The sequence below is a fragment of the Drosophila bipectinata genome, chromosome 3L (genome assembly GCF_030179905.1).
Source record: "Drosophila bipectinata strain 14024-0381.07 chromosome 3L, DbipHiC1v2, whole genome shotgun sequence".
NCBI classification, from domain to species: Eukaryota; Metazoa; Arthropoda; class Insecta; order Diptera; family Drosophilidae; genus Drosophila; species Drosophila bipectinata.
Window position 1 is genome coordinate 22816814 of NC_091738.1, and position 15504 is coordinate 22832317.

The window sequence follows — 15504 nt, forward strand, 5'->3', positions numbered from 1 at the left end:
GAAATTACTTGAAAAAGTTTCAAATGACTGGACAGCGTTGTAATTGCTGTGCCGATTGCTGCACTTATTTATTTGCAACGATCCTTGTGGCCAAATGCGACTGATGATGCTGTCGAGCATTCAAAAGAAATGGCCGAAACGCATTCAGACAGCGTTTTCGGAATGTTTTCAAATCAAATATCGGTAGTTGTCAAGGGGAAGGGATATGCCTTGCTAGCGGACGTTGATTGCCTTTGACTGCGTATTTATTTGTATGGTTTGGTCTGTCTGTCAGAGTGTTTTTTAGTCCACTGGTCAGTTTGGAAAACATTTTTTTGCGCTGCTCCTCTTTTTGTTTTGTTTCTGCTCTTTGCATGTTGTGTCATTTTCATTTTGTGCACTATTGAGTTGTGTGTTTTACGCTTTTTGTCAACATTTTGTTTCCAGCTGCTGTTGTGTATTTTTTTACTGTGCTTGCTACTGCCTTTAATGAAATGTTTTGACTCAATCCCTTTCCACTTACTTCCCCAATAGAATGCTGAAAAATCATAGAGATTCTCCTTTAAAGTATTTTAAAGCAATTTAATTTAAACATTTTTTATAGACCCAATAATACACTGTCCCGTCAAAAAGTACTTCGGACATTTAAAACTTTATTAATTAAATGATAAAATAAAATTATATTTAATTTTTGATATTTTAAAACTTATTTTAGTTAAAAGTAAATAAATTTTAATTTAATTAAATTTTTCCCAATATTAAAGCCTTACTCGTTTTAACTTAAGTTAATTAAAGATAGGCAGTTATTATTATTATTATAATATACCATATATTAGATAGGCAGCTATGTCAATTTATTATAGTTTAGAAAATAATATTTTTGTTGTCAAATAGTACTTTTTATCATATTTAAAAAAAAAGTCAAGTTAAATTTATACTTTTTACAGCTTTCAAAATAAATATTTTTGAGAGCTTAGTAAGGTTTTAAATATAGTATATTCTATATATAGTAATTATTCGACTTCTTACTCTTTCTATACTGGCATTCTTCTTATATAAATTTCGAATGCTGTTAAATAATTTTCAATAAGTTTTTGTATTTGACCTTTTATAGAAAAACAGTGTTTTTCCTGCCCCATATTTCCATATTGCCAATTCTACGCAAGAATGGGGAAACTGATAAGATAGTTTGATAACATCCCAAAGTATTATTTAAACCCACAAGCCTTACGAAAAATTGCCGCTAATTTTATAACGACGGCCCCGACCTGCATGGTTAATTACGAATAATAATGATAAATTAAATAGAATTTGAAATACAAAAATTAATCTCTGATACTCAAACCACAATTATTAAAAATTAAGTCCTTTATCGTTCATCCTCATTTTTGGTTCCTTATGTGGAAAAAATGCAAGTAAAAGTTTATTTTTGTTTATTTTTTTAGATAAATTTTTTTTTATAGGTTCACATAAATTCGCTTGCATTTTCATGATTTTTTCATCACATATTAATCGTACGCATGTTTTTTTAATTTAAATACATGTCCTTCCAAAATTTGAACTCAACACGATTAATATTTTCGAAGCTGTACACTAATTTGTATGCTCATTTCAGAGTGCAACAAAGAAAGCCGGATAACTTTGGAAGCGTGTTTCTGAAGTCGGTGATTTGGATTTCTTGAAAATAAATAAACGGTTCGGTCTCAAATATTAACACAATATTTTTGTTAATTTTTCCCAGGTAATGAATGAAAGAATTTATTTTCTTAAATATATAACCTATATATATATTCATAAATTTTATAAATAATATAATATATAAATATATATTTATACCCTTGCAGAGGGTATTATAATTTTGTCCAAAAGTGTGCAACGCAGTGAAGGAGACATCTCCGACCCTATAAAGTATATATATTCTTGATCAGGATCACCTCCTGAGTTGATATGAGCATGTCCGTCTGTCCGTCTGTCTGTCCGTCTGTCTGTCTGTCCGTTTCTACGCGAACTAGTCTCTCAGTTTAAAAGCTATCGTCTTGAAACTTTGCACACACCCTTCTTTCCTTTACACGCAGTATATAAGTCGGAACGGCCCGGATCGGTCGACTATATCCTATAGCTGCCATATAACTGATTGATCAGAAATGGTATAACTTTGGTGTTTTTAGAGTTAGAGAGTTCAAATTTGACACGAGAGCTATCTTTGGCAAAACATTACGACATGCCATAGAACTGAACGATCGGAAATGGTTTTTGGTAGAAATACCAACTTTGGTACTTTTGAAGATAGAAGTTTGGGACTTTTTTTTTAGATTTTTTATTTTAGTTTATTGGTTTTATTATGATTTAATCATAAGAATCGGTTTGCGATTTATATCCGGTTTTAACTGCAAGGGTATATCAACATCGGCTCCGCCCGAAGTTAGCTTTCCTTTCTTGTTTTTTGATAACTTAAGAAAAAATTTCCTGCGAAAGATTTTTTTAAAGCTAACCATTTTTTCAGAAAGGCGAATTTTTTAAAATCCTTCCTTTCTGCATTTATGCTTAAGAATAAATATAGAGCCTACTGTTTTTCTAAGGATTTATTGGGCTACCACTTTAAAATTTAAATTTTATTTAGATTATTTATTGAGTATGCAATGATTTTTAATGAACCCCGAAAAGCTTTCCTAATAGAATGGTACTACAATAAATTTGGGAATTATGCTTTCCATCTTAAATGTTATTTGATGCCCGTGTGGGATGGGACTAATTTATTTCATTGTAAAGATTCCTTAAAACTAAAAAACTTTTAAAAAGGCTTTTCTTTATGTATTAACTGTTCCCTTCTCAGTTTCCACTTCAATATAACTAGCTTCATTCTGAGCTTTCAATTGTAACAATATTTATAAACATTTTTTGCAAATAAAGAGGCCGTTCCTGAGGAACCCAAAATTTCTTATTCAAAATCCTAAACTTAAAACTCTTGCACAGATTGCACATTAATTCGATTCACTTCACTCAAATGCATCAGGATTTGTTCTTGGACTGAAAGCGTTTATGCAGCTACTTCCCACCTAAGATGGCTCTTTCCCGATTTCACCCACTCTCAAAGTGTAAATGACCTCTGAAATTTTAATAGTAGCTCAAATTTAAAAGTCTGATAAAAGTATTGCATTCTAGCAAGTCGTTACTCTTATCATAATAGCGTTCCCATCTTTTCACATTATACTTATTATTAAAAGATTTTAAGCTCTTATTGTAAAGGCTTAAACTGTTCACAGATATTTAACTTCAAAATCAAATACTGAATAATAAAAATACATCAACAATTACAAATTAAAAATTTTTTCATTTTCCTAACTAATCCTAACATTTTCCTAACTTCCTAAGAAACTAACTAATCTAAATGATACTTTAATAATTTTAATTTAAGACCAGGTTGTCCTGAGACTGGATCGAAAAGCTTAAGCAGCAAAGATAGCTTGCAGTTTAGGTGATTTCTATTGAAAGATTTATGGAAATCATCCGGTATTGTTGGCCGATCCTTAAAGAAATATGTGTATCAGATTCATTTATAGTTTTTCCATTTATTTTCAGAATTGATTTATAATTGTACAGTTTAATGGCTGCAAAACAGTCAAAAAATACTGTTCCAAAATTTTTTAAAAAGGGCCAGTTTTACATAAAATGGTTTCTAAAAAAAAATCTGATAGATTCTTTTATATGCAACATAAATTGCTAAAAGTCAAAGACTTTTTTTGCACACAAGCTTATGTATGTATATTTTTTTGTCAATTCAAATATCAAAACCATAACCAAACGCCTACAAATAGAGGTGCTAATGGATTATTGGTTTAGAATTCCAAGCTCAGTGAGAAGTTTTATTATTTCCGAGAAGAAAAAATATTTTTCCGAAAACTGATAGTTATCTATGCGTATTTTTTTATAAAAATTAATCCCAATATGTATTTCTTTCTAAAAAATTTCATTTTTCCTAAGAACTGTCAGCTTACCTTGTCTCCAGTTTGGAATATTACTTAATTATGCTTGAAGTTTTTTGTTATTAAATTTTTTTGATAATTTTCTGAACCGTTTAGGACTTATTAAGTATGGTTCGACGATTCACTTATAATATAATCATTTTGGAAAATACACCTTTCACTGCACCATTAATGAACAAGTGAGTACTGAGACTTTGACCCTTAACTTTTAATTTGAATAGATCTATGGTGTAAGGTGTCTAGTGCACCACTCTTACAATATGCAATACGGCTAAATATAAATAATTCTACTGATACTGCAATTACTTTACAACAGTTCACAACCATTTCAGATTTAAGCGAGCGATCTTGGGAAAGGTTCGCGACTTCTTAATTTTCCTGTTTCAAAGCTTTTAAAAAATTTCTAGGACATTTGGTTAGCCTGGGGATATGGTTTTCAAACGGAAGATTTCTGGCCTACAATCTATTATTTTAAGCACTAGGTTAAAGAATCTGTTATTACATCTATTGAACACGACGATATAAAAACTGGGCAATAGTATATTCGGTCTTCAAAAGGACCTAGTTCTTCGCTTAGGTGAGTCGCGTTGGAGAGTTTCTTGGCATAGGTCAGTGTCCATAGAGGTATTTTCAAATTTCGACTAAATCCCGGGGAAAATACACACGCACACACCTAGTCCTTGGAATTTCAACAAGCGAAACAACAGAAAATTTCTTCTGCCCGATGCCGGCTCTGTGTCGTCAGCAACCTCTCGTTACCGTAATTCGCGCAAAACTGATCCTTAACGCATTCCGAAAAAATTTGAAGCTCGCCTTGGCTGGCGAATTGTGCAACGAAACACGAACCTATCCAAATGCACGAGACATTGTGCCAGCCGAGAGCACCTGCAAACGACGACAGGACGAAACGAAGCTGCGTATGCCGATGGGGCCCGAGGACCCAGACCAGCCGGCAAATAAGGAGACAACCGAGCGGTCATTGGCGCTATCACAAGGCATCCCTACTCTGTAGGTCTCTAAGCAATCGCCCAGTCGCCCATCGCTCTATAAATGACTCCCAGTAAACAGAGATAAATAATTTTTTTAAAAGACAAAGTAAAAATATTGTCGATTAAATCTTTTCCGGCCACTCTACCTTGGCGAATTTATTTCTAAGCTTGATTCTATCCTTTCTGTGCTTAAATGTGCTCTTGGATTCGCAACAAGTAAAAGCCTCCCCTCCAAACTCTCCACTCTGGGAGCTTTTTTCTAAATACAAAATTCAGCTAAATACAAAATTCAATGTAAAAACATTGATATATGCATAACTACGTCTAATTAAGCTTCAATTGTAGAAATAACTTAAGTTAAATTAAAAAGGATTAATAAAGGAATTTGAAGAAAAGCCAAAAATATTTTTCAATGCAGAAAAGCTCACGGCGAATTCAATGTAAATTATTGTTGGCTTTTGCAAAGAGTAACTTCGTAGATAAAAAGAGACAGAACCAACTATGAGAGAGACAACTCCCAAAGTCTACACGAAAGCTGTTCCAAAGGATGTTTGGTTGTGACAGGCATGTTTCAATTTATTATATAGGGAAGTAATAGTAATTTATATTCAAAATAATGTTTAACAGTCAGTCATAGTACAGTCTATAGAAAATAAGTGTATAAACATAGATATTTTTAATGTGGGGCTATGGGGCTAAGAAAACACTGAATGAAAACACTTCCTGTTGGCCTACTAACGAAAATGCAATCAAGAAGACATACTATACTCGAAAGCGAATGCAAACACAGACAGCCAGTAACAATAATAACCACAGCGGCGAGACAGAAACATTCCAATGCAATTAGTGCGCACATAAACCTGAATGAGCGGAAAAACCACCACCACTCGAGAGCGATATCCTGTCCGATTTCACCACGCGCAGAGCTTTAGCCGCTCACAAACACACTCATACACATGGGTAGTCATGGAAAAGCAAAAAGCAAAACACGTTGCATACCGGGGGGCGCTCCTTCTATTTGCTGAGAAGAAGGTACGCTCTGCGCGCAGGCGCACAGCCAGCTGCCCTTATCGCGGCCGCTGACCAATCCGAAGGCCCTCTGTAATTTTTATGAGTATGTCTGGCGACGGCCAATGGCGGCGTTGCACATTTCCAGGCCTTCAGGACGGCGGTGCACAAGTGCCCCTACAATCGGAGGCCGGTAGGCGTAAACGCGGCTCGAAGGAGCAGCTCCAAGCTCTGACTTACCTCTCGCCATAGTGTCGATTACTGAGGATACTTTGGCATGGTGGCCTATCTGTAGGCTCAATTACAGAGGCATACACTCGGGCACCCACACCCGGGGCTGGTGCATCCGGAGGTGTTTGCTCTACTAGGTGACAAATGCCGACGCCCGTGAATATGTAGGCGTTGTCTTTCTTTGGCTGATTTTCCCATTCTGACTGCAAGTTGAGGGTAATTGGGGTCGTTCGCATCTTCCTTGCTGCATTTATCCTTGTTGATTTTTCGTATTTCGTATTGCATATTTTCAGGCGCCTCTGATTGCCTCTGCCCCTGCCCCTGCCTCTGGCACCATCGAAGCCCTTTTCGGCATTTATGATGACATTTTCCCAGAGCCTGCACGAGTGCTCCGCACTGTTTGCCAGGAGAGGTCAGGTCAGCATATTTGTCAAGCAAAATATATTTCTTTCGTGCCAAGTGTGAAATTGTCTTTCCCTGTTGCACTTTTGATTGCCGTCTCAAATCAAAGTGGCAGGGGCACTCCCAGAAAGGAATCCGGGTATGTGCTGTAGAAATATTTTCAGGCTAAATCAGAGCAACGTGGCTAAAGTTGTTGTCGAGGCAATTTCAAGGGTTTGTCGGATGGCTGAAAAAATAAAAAACCACCAAGTCATTTAAAGCCCTTACCGATCAGAAAAAAAGGGAAGGTCAATATTGGAGTTTCACTCGCTTATCCCAAATCACAGCCACACTGAGCCATATTAAAGAACAAAATTGAGTTTTAAAGCTCTCTTTTGTACCGGTGACACCAGATCACGCAAATGCATCTATAAACCCACACAGGTATAAGTCATCCCAAAGTAGCAGTCGCCCACACGGGCAGGGACACATCCACCATGGATGCCATGACAGCTGCAAGGACTAAAGCCCCGACCGAGAATTCAGTTAGACCGGCCAAAGAGCTTAAAATCAAAAGTCAAGCCCGGCCTATGTAAATAAATGCAATATGCAGGCTGGCCCCGAAACGGGCACGCCAGTTAGTCACGGAGTGAAAGCAGGAAGAGAGACAAATAAACAACAAAGGGGAGAATAGGAGCAAGATATTTATTTAGCCAACACCAGGATCTAGGAAGTAGGCGCCGCCCGGAGATTCGGATGGCGATTGAGGATTGTGGGGGGGCGCCGTAGATTCGACAGACCCGATTCTGATTAAGCGCCCAGGTCAACTGGCCAGGCTGACAACTCCGGCCCCTTCGGTTGGCCTGCCCATCCATTTGTCCGACTGTCACTATGCCTGGCCATCAGACTGTCGCAACCGCAGGAAGGGGCAATGGAAAAACCTAGAAACGAAAAAATCCTATCCAACGGCTAGGCTGACAACGCTTTCGTCTGTTTTTTTTTTTTTTTTTTGCCGTGCATTGTAGCAATGTAACAGCGTAAGCAGAATTACGTGCAATTGTTTTCTGCAGTGGTTCGTGCACATAAACGCGGCATTGTAGAGCCGGCTGGGCACTACGCTGGGTAAACATAGACACGTTGCCTGCATTCAGGATGAGCTCCACGAGTGCCTGACTCTCTTTTAGAAGGGTTGCAGGGGCAGTGGGCTGTGGAGGCACCTTAATCCTTGTGCAATTCAAGGCTTCAATGGCGGATACTTCAAGAAAGTAGTGAAACAAAACTTATCGCATAAGCTGCACATCCAAATAAGAAAGGAATACTGATAAAATCCGAAAGCCTTGGATCTTCTCTATATCGATTTGTATAATATACATATCTCTGCAGAGGGTTTATAATTGCACAAAAGTCTTCGAACTAAATGGAAGAATTATTTTTGATCAGTTTTACCTTCTGAGTCCGCCTCACCTTCTAGTCTTTTAGTTTTTAAATTGTCGAAGTTTTCTTTCCTTTCTTGTTTTTATATCTAGGATGCCTCCTATGAAGCCATTAATCATTCATAATTTGACACATATTTCCATACCAGTGTAATGTTTAAGTTATAATGCATAATAAAATAATATTTTTTATCAAACTGTGTTTCATAATGGTTGGTCTATAAACAACTGTCATTATTAAAAATTATATTCCGTAATCGCGCCACAAATACAAACATCCAACGCTTGTTATGTGACTCTACCACCTGTGGTCGCTCCAATAGCTTCATTCAAGAAGATAATGATCAACTTGTTTATAGAAACTGTTTCCCAATGCATCAATTAAATATAAACGGTACCAAATGGCCGTTTAAAACAAACAGCCTTTAATTTTGGATCACCAGGTAAATAGCTAACATTTAAGCAGAGAAATGGACAGAGTCAAGCTTAGTAAAAATCTGAATTTCCTTCCAAATTTCAGAGCTCAATGAAGGTTTTAAGTTTTTTAATTTTAGTTATAGGCCTATCCGTTTTTCCAACTCCCTTGGTAAATATGCCGTGAAATGTTTTGTATTTTTCATTAAACAACGTGATCGCAGATAGGAACAATAATAATGCAGAATAGCGAGTGTGGGAACTATAATCGGAGTTACCTTTCCAACGTGACGATGCTGGTGAAAAATGCTAGAATGTTCCTGGAGTTTTACCTAATCAAAGACCTGGTTCCGGGGGTTATGATGGAAATGGAGTTTCTCATAAAAATGCAGAACTCCATGAAGTATCAGAAGATTTTCCAGTACTCCCTGGACATGTGCAATATGTTGGCTCTAAAAAGGAACAACATGTTCAAGAGATGGTTCGCCACGTTTTTCAATTCTGGAAATTTTAAGAAGAAATGTCCTGTAGAGCCGAACTGCTATTACTTGAGGAACTATAACTACAACACACTTTATATTCCAAAATTTCTGTATGCGGGAAAATACCGAGTGAAGTTTACCATGAACCAGTTTAAGGATTACGTGCTGGACTGCTCTTTTGAAGTAGAAATAAAGTAAACCATGTGTGACCCGAGTCCCCTTTTCGCTCTGCAGATTTCATTTTTAAACAATTAGTCTGATCCACTGGCTGAAAATGTAATTTGACTCTCAGTTTTCAACTGGCGTTAGTGGAAAAATGTTTAAGTTAGGCGTTATTATTTCCCTATTTTGTTTTCAGCATATGGTGACCACGCATGCAGTAAGTAAACTTTACTCAACTTTACTTAGACTGGAATTTTATAGCCTTTTTGTTTGAAGTCCTTCTTCGCATTTCAGACGGGACAGTCCCGATTTAGCAGAAAGCACTTCGACAACTTTACGTTGGACATTATAAACAACACCTTGTACATGGACATGGTAACGACCAGGACCATTCACCGGGGCTTTAAGGTCCTCCTCGACTTTCAAATGAGGTTCGAGAAGGGCACAAGCTACCAGCGCCTATTTGCTCACATCCTAGACCCGTGCGCAGTCGTTTCTTCGGTGAGAACCAACATCTTTAAGAGCTGGTTCGACAGCATGCTGCGCCATGGAAACTTCATGTACAACTGTCCTGTGCCCAAGGGGCATTACTTCCTGCAGGGCTGGAAGATGGACTCAACGCAGGTGCCGCACTACATGCTCCCTGGAAACTACTGCGTGTCGGCACACTTCTTCTATGGGAAGCTCAAGACGAAGCAGGAGGACTTTGTTTTAGACTTGAATGTCTATGCCGCTTTAAAAGCCTAGGCCGTAAAAGCTACAAAAGGTCAATGTCACTTAACCTTAAATAAAAATTTAAACACGCATCTATAAATAGCCTCTGTACCACTGCGCCATTCTAAGGCAATTTAAAACCAATTAGCCGATGAAACTCGTGTGCATCAATCAAAGCGGCTATTGGTAGCAAAGCCTCATTGCATTCGGAGGTGAAATCGGAAGTACAGATGTCAAGGAAAAGCCTGATCCTAGTTCTTGCACTTATCAGTCTGTCAGAGGTAAATAGGAACTGGAAGTAAGTAACAAACGTACTAACAACGCACTCTGCTAGCCCAACTCGATTAGACTGGATCGCGTAAAGTGCGACAGAAACCCTCGATACTTTAGGGTCCTTAATGTCTCGCTTGTCAATGACACCGTCTCAGCTGATGTGGAATTGCTACAGACCTTGAAGGCGGGGTTTCGGGGCCACGTAGATGTGCAGCTGCGCCTGAGTAACGCCAAGAAGTTCCAAAGCCTGGTTCAGACCGACACCGACTACTGCGATTTGCTCTCGACCCTGAAGGACTCCCTCTTCCGGCGATGGATCAAGAGCGTGTCGAAGCACAGCAACTTCATGGAAAACTGCCCGGTGCCACCCAGTCACTACGTCCTCAAGAACTGGCACATCGACATGGGTCTGGTGCCCTCGTATCTCCTCAGCGGCGACTACCGCCTGAAGGCTCTGGTCTACTACGGAAAGTACCGCACCAAAAAGCAATTGGTCCTCGTTGAGTGCATTGTCGAGGCCACAATGCTCAATAAGTAAATTTGCATGGGTTCATCTTGATGCGGAGCAAGTACATTGGAAATTAAACAGTATCGGACCCGGCAATCAATCAATCCACCACGCAACTTGAACCGCATAATAAACCCATTAAATGGCTTTAATGTTATTGTTTACAAATCGGTGGGCACGGTGAAAAGCTCGTTGACTTTGACTCGTGATGTTTGTGCCAAAAACGGTAATGATGGTTCGGGATTCCCTAATCGTAGCTATTATCATTGAAAGTTGTGTGGTAAGTCGCTATACTTCCCTGAATGACTCTTTTAAAAACCCACACGTTGCGCAGGCGCCCAAAATGACATTTCGTACCGGAGATTGCAGATACGACAAGAAGATCTTTTCTAACTTCTCCATTCAAATCGTCAACACCAAACTAATGATGGACATGATTCTGGTATCGGCACTCCCGCCGGGCTTAAAGGCGCATTTGAGCTTCGAGTTTCGCCTTTCCAAGGGCAAGCCCTACCAAAGTGTCTATCAGCACGACATGAACTACTGTGCCCTCATCAAGGGGGCCCAGGAGTCAATCTACCGGCGCTGGTTCACGTCAATGCTGAAGGTGGGAAACTTCGCCACGAGCTGTCCCATCAAGCAAGGCTACTACTACATGCACGGGTGGACCCTTGACGCCAGCTATGTCCCCTCGTTTTTCTACGTAGGGGACTACCGAATCTGCGGAAGCTTCTTTTATGGCAGGTTCAAGAAGAATGTGATAAATCCAATGCTGGAGTGCTCTGTCGAAGCTGTGCTGAATTGAGGCTAACGAACACCTATGGTGTTGGTGTCATGGTCTAATGCATAAAACAATTAATATATTTTGTACGCCAAGCTTCGAGTATTTACAGTCTCGTTTTGTTTCTGAGTAGCTATGAGTCGGCTGATGTGGATTCTACAGCTTTTGAGACCGGAGATACAGCTGGGCGTGGTCGCGTTTCTGCTCTCCGCCGATGCGGTGAGTCATGGCATCAGTGATCATCAGTTTTAAATATAAAAAATTTGACTTCCTAGGACCGCAATATAAGATTCATCGCCGGTGAAAGCCGGTTCAACCACGATTACTTTGAGAACTTTACGTTCACCATTCGAAACGATCAGGTCTTCCTGGACATGTATCTGCGAAAACCTCTTCTTCGAGGCTGGCGGGCCAGGCTGGACTTTCAGTTGCGGGTAGGAAACTCTAAGAGCTTCCAGAGCCTCTTCTCCACCAACGTCGACGTGTGCAGCATTGTGAATGCCGGCAAGATCACCCTGTTCAAGAAGTGGTACCGAAACCTCCTCAAGTATGGCAACTTTCTTCGGCAGTGTCCCCTGAATGCGAGCCATTACTACCTGAGGGGGTGGCAGTTCGGGGAGGGGCTGGTGCCGCCGTTCATCACCAGCGGGTCTTACCGACTAGAGACCTACAATTTCTACGGCAAGTACAAGGGGAAAAACGAGGACTTCATTATGAGTTGTACGGCCGATGCAGTCATTAATATCTAATTACTGATACTCGAAACTAATGACATGCAAATATACATTCTGAGCCCGTGCCCACCTCCTCAATGATTATGTTTTTCGGCCCTTCGATCTCATTTTGGTTTTGTAGTTAGTGGAAATAGAAATGTGGAAATATTTTCTTTTCCCTGCGATTTTTCTACTTTATAATCAGATTTATTGTGTGGAAGGGGTAAGTTTATATACGAACTAAATTAAGGACGCCTACAGTTAACACTTTTTCAGGAACGTGTTGTAAAGTTTCTCTCCAGCAACTGCACCTTTAATGAAAAATATTTCAAGAATTTCTCAATTACAATAGTCGAGAACCTTATGAACATGGATATGTACCTTAACCGTCCCATTCAACGGGGATTCAAGTGCAAGATGGACATCCAGCTGCGTCTGGCGAACGCCAAGCACTTCCAATCGGTGTTCAACCAGAAAAGTGACGTGTGTGCCTTGACGTCCAGTGTAAAGAATAGTATGATCAAGTCTTGGTTTAAAGACATGACCAAGCACAGCAACTTCATGTATAATTGTCCAGTAGAAGTAGGCCACTACTACCTGCACAACTGGAAAATGGGCAGCTCGATGATCCACAAGTTCCTCATTCCTGGGTCATATCGTGGCGACATCCACTTCTTCTATGGAAAATATGGGACCAAGTCCCACGAAGAAACTTTATCAGTCACAATTGATGCCCTTCTCTCCAACTAGACCTCACAAGGCATATAAAATAGCTAATATGTAAAGGAAAGTGTAATATGCAGCTATAATCAAATCAATATCAGTAATAGTAGTGCCGTATCCGCAATAAAGCAGTGAGAATGAAATCATTACCGCCTCTTTCCACAGATGCATTAACAGCGTCTGCATCGGGTGACATTAGCAATTGGAAAGCATAAAAAAATAATATCCTGTACAAAGATGCTACATGTTGCACGACATGAATGAATGAAACATTCAATTTCGCGCGAATGTCCTGTTTTTTCTAGGTGTCTGGCAGGAATCGCAGCTGTCGCACACAGAAAAGACAAGAAAGCTTGCAGACTTTTATCTCGAATGCGACTTTTATGCGGGCTCGAGGATGCTGTTAATATTATCGCTTCCTAATTGTTTCTGTGATTCCTTCAGGATATCTGCGTTCGCACACTCAGCGTTCTCGCCAAATGCACAAACATGAAAGGCTGCCCTACGATTCGTAGTAGGCCTTTTGGCCTGGCTGTTTCTTTTGATTCCCGCTGGTATAATTATAGATTGTCTGACTCAAGGTTCCCATCGAGAATCGAAAGTAATTCGACTTCTGGCTCCGGAAACGCCTTTTGACATGTGCGACTGCTAATGAGAGTCGGTCAGAGAATGAGGGTTAATCAGGTAAGCTCTGCTTAATTGGTTCAAATACCCATCCAGCCGTGTAATTGGAGGCCTTTGAAATAATGACAAATTCGTGTTTGCACTAACTACTTTATTGAAAACCATCCAGGTAAGAGGGAGATGGAAGGGAGTGTGGACTTCGTCCGATCGGGCAGTTTGAAGAATCCGTTTGTAAATCAATTTCACGCCAAACAAACATTAAACTTTATTGAACACAAAGAACAGCAACTGCGACAAGCATAATGATGGCAATTTCCTTGAGTACACGACGCCACTCCTGCATCCTGCCCCAAGTCCTTCGGCCCTCCGGTTCCCTCCGCGTTTATTTCAAAGATGATCAAAATGGTTAGGTCGCAACTACGGCAGCTGGGGGCAGCTCCAGCCTCTTCCAAGGCGCCAACAAAGTACAAGAAATTGCTATCTGCTCCATCACGCCGCCATCGGAAGTGCAATTGATGGCAATGCAAAGAAAAGAAATTCGTGGCATCCTTTGAAGCGCGTGCAAACGTGTCGAGAGAAGCCGGACGAAGGCGCCCAGCTCGAGAACAGCTAGCAAGGAGGAAAACTTTTCGACGGAGAAATACTTTGTCCACAAACAATTATTGACAGTGTTTAAATTATTTCGCACTAGTTTGCGCTCTCGCATAAATCGCAGCTTGCAGCTCGCCCCAATCAGGTTCCGGACTTCAAGCCCTGCTGGTGTCCGTGTCACAGGACGAAGCCGCGCCCTGGTCCTCGTCCTCTCGATGGGGTCATTAATTTATTTATGCGAATTGCACGTGCAACGATTTGCGCAATTGGAAGTGAGAAGTTGTGTTAGTCAGGGGAGATTTGAGCCCCTCAATAATTCATTGATTTTTAAAGTGACATTTGGTGTGAATTTGAGGTGAACCCTTTCCGGAAACTGCTTCCCAGTCACTTCATTTTTATGTCGATATAGAAGACCGTGTTCGTCAGGTTGTCGTTGTTCCACTGTCTGACGTAAATATTCGAGTCTATCCGAAAGCTGCCCGAGCGGATGAATCGGGGAATCGTCTCTTTCTCTGATCGAATGTTGCGCATGTAGTAGTTCCCCTGAAGCATACAAAATTCAAACATGTGGCTATTGATTAGAATCTGGATGTGACAGTACCTCCGGCATAGGACAGCTCCGTGGCATATTGGACTGCCGTAGAATATTGTTCATCCAGTAGTTGATGAGGCTGTTGCCCTTGCCCCTGCCCATCACCTGGCACAGGTTGACGTTGTACGAAAAAACATCTCGGTAGGTGTCCTCCCTTTTAGATACCTGCTGTCCAATCGCAGCCCTCAGCCAGAGGTCCACAGTAATATTTCGCGAAAAGTTCAATGTGAAGTTTATCGTAGAGCGGTCCTGGCTGATTTCCGCCTCGTACAGGGATATGTATTTTCTGTTGAACCCGGTGACAATTTTTCGAAACAGCAATGAGTTCAGCGACTGCAGGTGGAGAAGATCAGATAACATCGGCTCGGATCAGATCATCCCATTTATTCCTACCTTGTAACCCTCATGACGTGGCCAAGCCGAGCAAATTACTAACCCGCAGAGGATGGCTCTATGGATCTCCATCGCGGCAGCCCCGTTTACTCGATTAGTTGAATAGGATTGTTTGGGCTCCCCCATCCGGGCTAAGCAGATTCACTCATTATAACACCATCAATTTTCCATTTTCACTAAATTCATCATTATCAGTAGCAAGGAATCAGTGCCTCTATTATTGCAACTTCAAACTCGAATCTGCGTCAAGCTCCACTCCACCCCACCTAGGTGCTTCTGGGATGTAGCCTCTCGGCGTAATTAAATTGCTCTGTTCCAAAGTTTACCCAAGCGACAAATCTCGCTCTTCTTGGCTCTCCGAGCTCCCTCGTATAATTTGTTAGAGGCTGACGCTAAAAATATGATAAATTATCACATAACGGGCAGCTGCAGTTGCCCGTCCGACGAGGACGGCTTAACTCGACGCGGGGACCAGCTTCCCGACAAGACCGCACACTTTGTACCCTGGCAGCAACCCTTTCAATGGGTTA

At 40.6% G+C, this 15504-nt stretch overlaps 7 protein-coding genes across 8 annotated transcripts; 6 read left to right on the forward strand and 1 right to left on the reverse strand.

The window, feature by feature from the left end:
- Positions 1–1594: 1594 nt before the first annotated feature.
- LOC108122883 (uncharacterized) lies at positions 1595–9098 on the forward strand. 2 transcript variants are annotated; one of them, XM_070280446.1, is made up of 3 exons: positions 8367–8447; positions 8525–8590; positions 8643–9098. In XM_070280446.1, the coding sequence occupies exons 2-3, from the start codon at positions 8531–8533 to the stop codon at positions 9096–9098; spliced, it is 516 nt and encodes a 171-aa protein (XP_070136547.1). In that variant the 5' UTR covers positions 8367–8447; positions 8525–8530. The 2 variants fall into 2 exon arrangements, 1 of the variants encoding a protein (XP_070136547.1); XR_011442955.1 differs by lacking the exons at positions 8367–8447; positions 8525–8590 and adding an exon at positions 1595–1720 and having other exon boundaries at positions 8643–8774.
- Positions 9099–9261: 163 nt separating this feature from the next.
- On the forward strand, positions 9262–9809 carry LOC108122901 (uncharacterized). The gene is made up of 2 exons (XM_043213986.1): positions 9262–9279; positions 9357–9809. The coding sequence occupies exons 1-2, from the start codon at positions 9262–9264 to the stop codon at positions 9807–9809; spliced, it is 471 nt and encodes a 156-aa protein (XP_043069921.1).
- A 197-nt stretch (positions 9810–10006) lies between these two features.
- Positions 10007–10587, forward strand: LOC108122882 (uncharacterized). Its single transcript, XM_017237710.2, has 2 exons — positions 10007–10057; positions 10111–10587. Exons 1-2 carry the CDS (start codon positions 10007–10009, stop codon positions 10585–10587), a joined length of 528 nt encoding a protein of 175 aa, XP_017093199.1.
- A 178-nt stretch (positions 10588–10765) lies between these two features.
- Positions 10766–11362, forward strand: LOC108122880 (uncharacterized). The gene is made up of 2 exons (XM_017237709.2): positions 10766–10837; positions 10892–11362. The coding sequence occupies exons 1-2, from the start codon at positions 10766–10768 to the stop codon at positions 11360–11362; spliced, it is 543 nt and encodes a 180-aa protein (XP_017093198.2).
- Positions 11363–11473: 111 nt separating this feature from the next.
- On the forward strand, positions 11474–12136 carry LOC108122879 (uncharacterized). The gene is made up of 2 exons (XM_017237708.3): positions 11474–11557; positions 11614–12136. Exons 1-2 carry the CDS (start codon positions 11474–11476, stop codon positions 12085–12087), a joined length of 558 nt encoding a protein of 185 aa, XP_017093197.2. The 3' UTR covers positions 12088–12136.
- Positions 12137–12208: 72 nt separating this feature from the next.
- On the forward strand, positions 12209–12801 carry LOC108122878 (uncharacterized). The gene is made up of 2 exons (XM_017237707.2): positions 12209–12274; positions 12328–12801. Exons 1-2 carry the CDS (start codon positions 12209–12211, stop codon positions 12799–12801), a joined length of 540 nt encoding a protein of 179 aa, XP_017093196.2.
- Positions 12802–14373: 1572 nt separating this feature from the next.
- On the reverse strand, positions 14374–15046 carry LOC108122877 (uncharacterized). Its single transcript, XM_017237706.3, has 3 exons — positions 14975–15046; positions 14591–14914; positions 14374–14532 (listed from the first exon to the last, which is right to left on the reverse strand). Exons 1-3 carry the CDS (start codon positions 15044–15046, stop codon positions 14374–14376), a joined length of 555 nt encoding a protein of 184 aa, XP_017093195.1.
- Positions 15047–15504: the final 458 nt, after the last annotated feature.

Bases quoted from the DNA above. Each gene is read 5' to 3' on its own strand.
- LOC108122883 (XM_070280446.1), top strand. From the start codon at position 8,531: ATGAAGGTTTTAAGTTTTTTAATTTTAGTTATAGGCCTATCCGTTTTT. The intron at 8,591-8,642 runs GTAAATATGCCG...ACGTGATCGCAG, and splicing joins CCGTTTTTCCAACTCCCTTG to ATAGGAACAATAATAATGCA.
- LOC108122882 (XM_017237710.2), top strand. From the start codon at position 10,007: ATGTCAAGGAAAAGCCTGATCCTAGTTCTTGCACTTATCAGTCTGTCA. The intron at 10,058-10,110 runs GTAAATAGGAAC...GCACTCTGCTAG, and splicing joins CACTTATCAGTCTGTCAGAG to CCCAACTCGATTAGACTGGA.
- LOC108122880 (XM_017237709.2), top strand. From the start codon at position 10,766: ATGTTTGTGCCAAAAACGGTAATGATGGTTCGGGATTCCCTAATCGTA. The intron at 10,838-10,891 runs GTAAGTCGCTAT...CACGTTGCGCAG, and splicing joins TTATCATTGAAAGTTGTGTG to GCGCCCAAAATGACATTTCG.
- LOC108122879 (XM_017237708.3), top strand. From the start codon at position 11,474: ATGAGTCGGCTGATGTGGATTCTACAGCTTTTGAGACCGGAGATACAG. The intron at 11,558-11,613 runs GTGAGTCATGGC...TTGACTTCCTAG, and splicing joins TTCTGCTCTCCGCCGATGCG to GACCGCAATATAAGATTCAT.
- LOC108122878 (XM_017237707.2), top strand. From the start codon at position 12,209: ATGTGGAAATATTTTCTTTTCCCTGCGATTTTTCTACTTTATAATCAG. The intron at 12,275-12,327 runs GTAAGTTTATAT...ACACTTTTTCAG, and splicing joins AGATTTATTGTGTGGAAGGG to GAACGTGTTGTAAAGTTTCT.
- LOC108122877 (XM_017237706.3), bottom strand. From the start codon at position 15,046: ATGGAGATCCATAGAGCCATCCTCTGCGGGTTAGTAATTTGCTCGGCT. The intron at 14,915-14,974 runs GTAGGAATAAAT...CTCCACCTGCAG, and splicing joins CACGTCATGAGGGTTACAAG to TCGCTGAACTCATTGCTGTT. The intron at 14,533-14,590 runs GTACTGTCACAT...TGTATGCTTCAG, and splicing joins GGAGCTGTCCTATGCCGGAG to GGGAACTACTACATGCGCAA.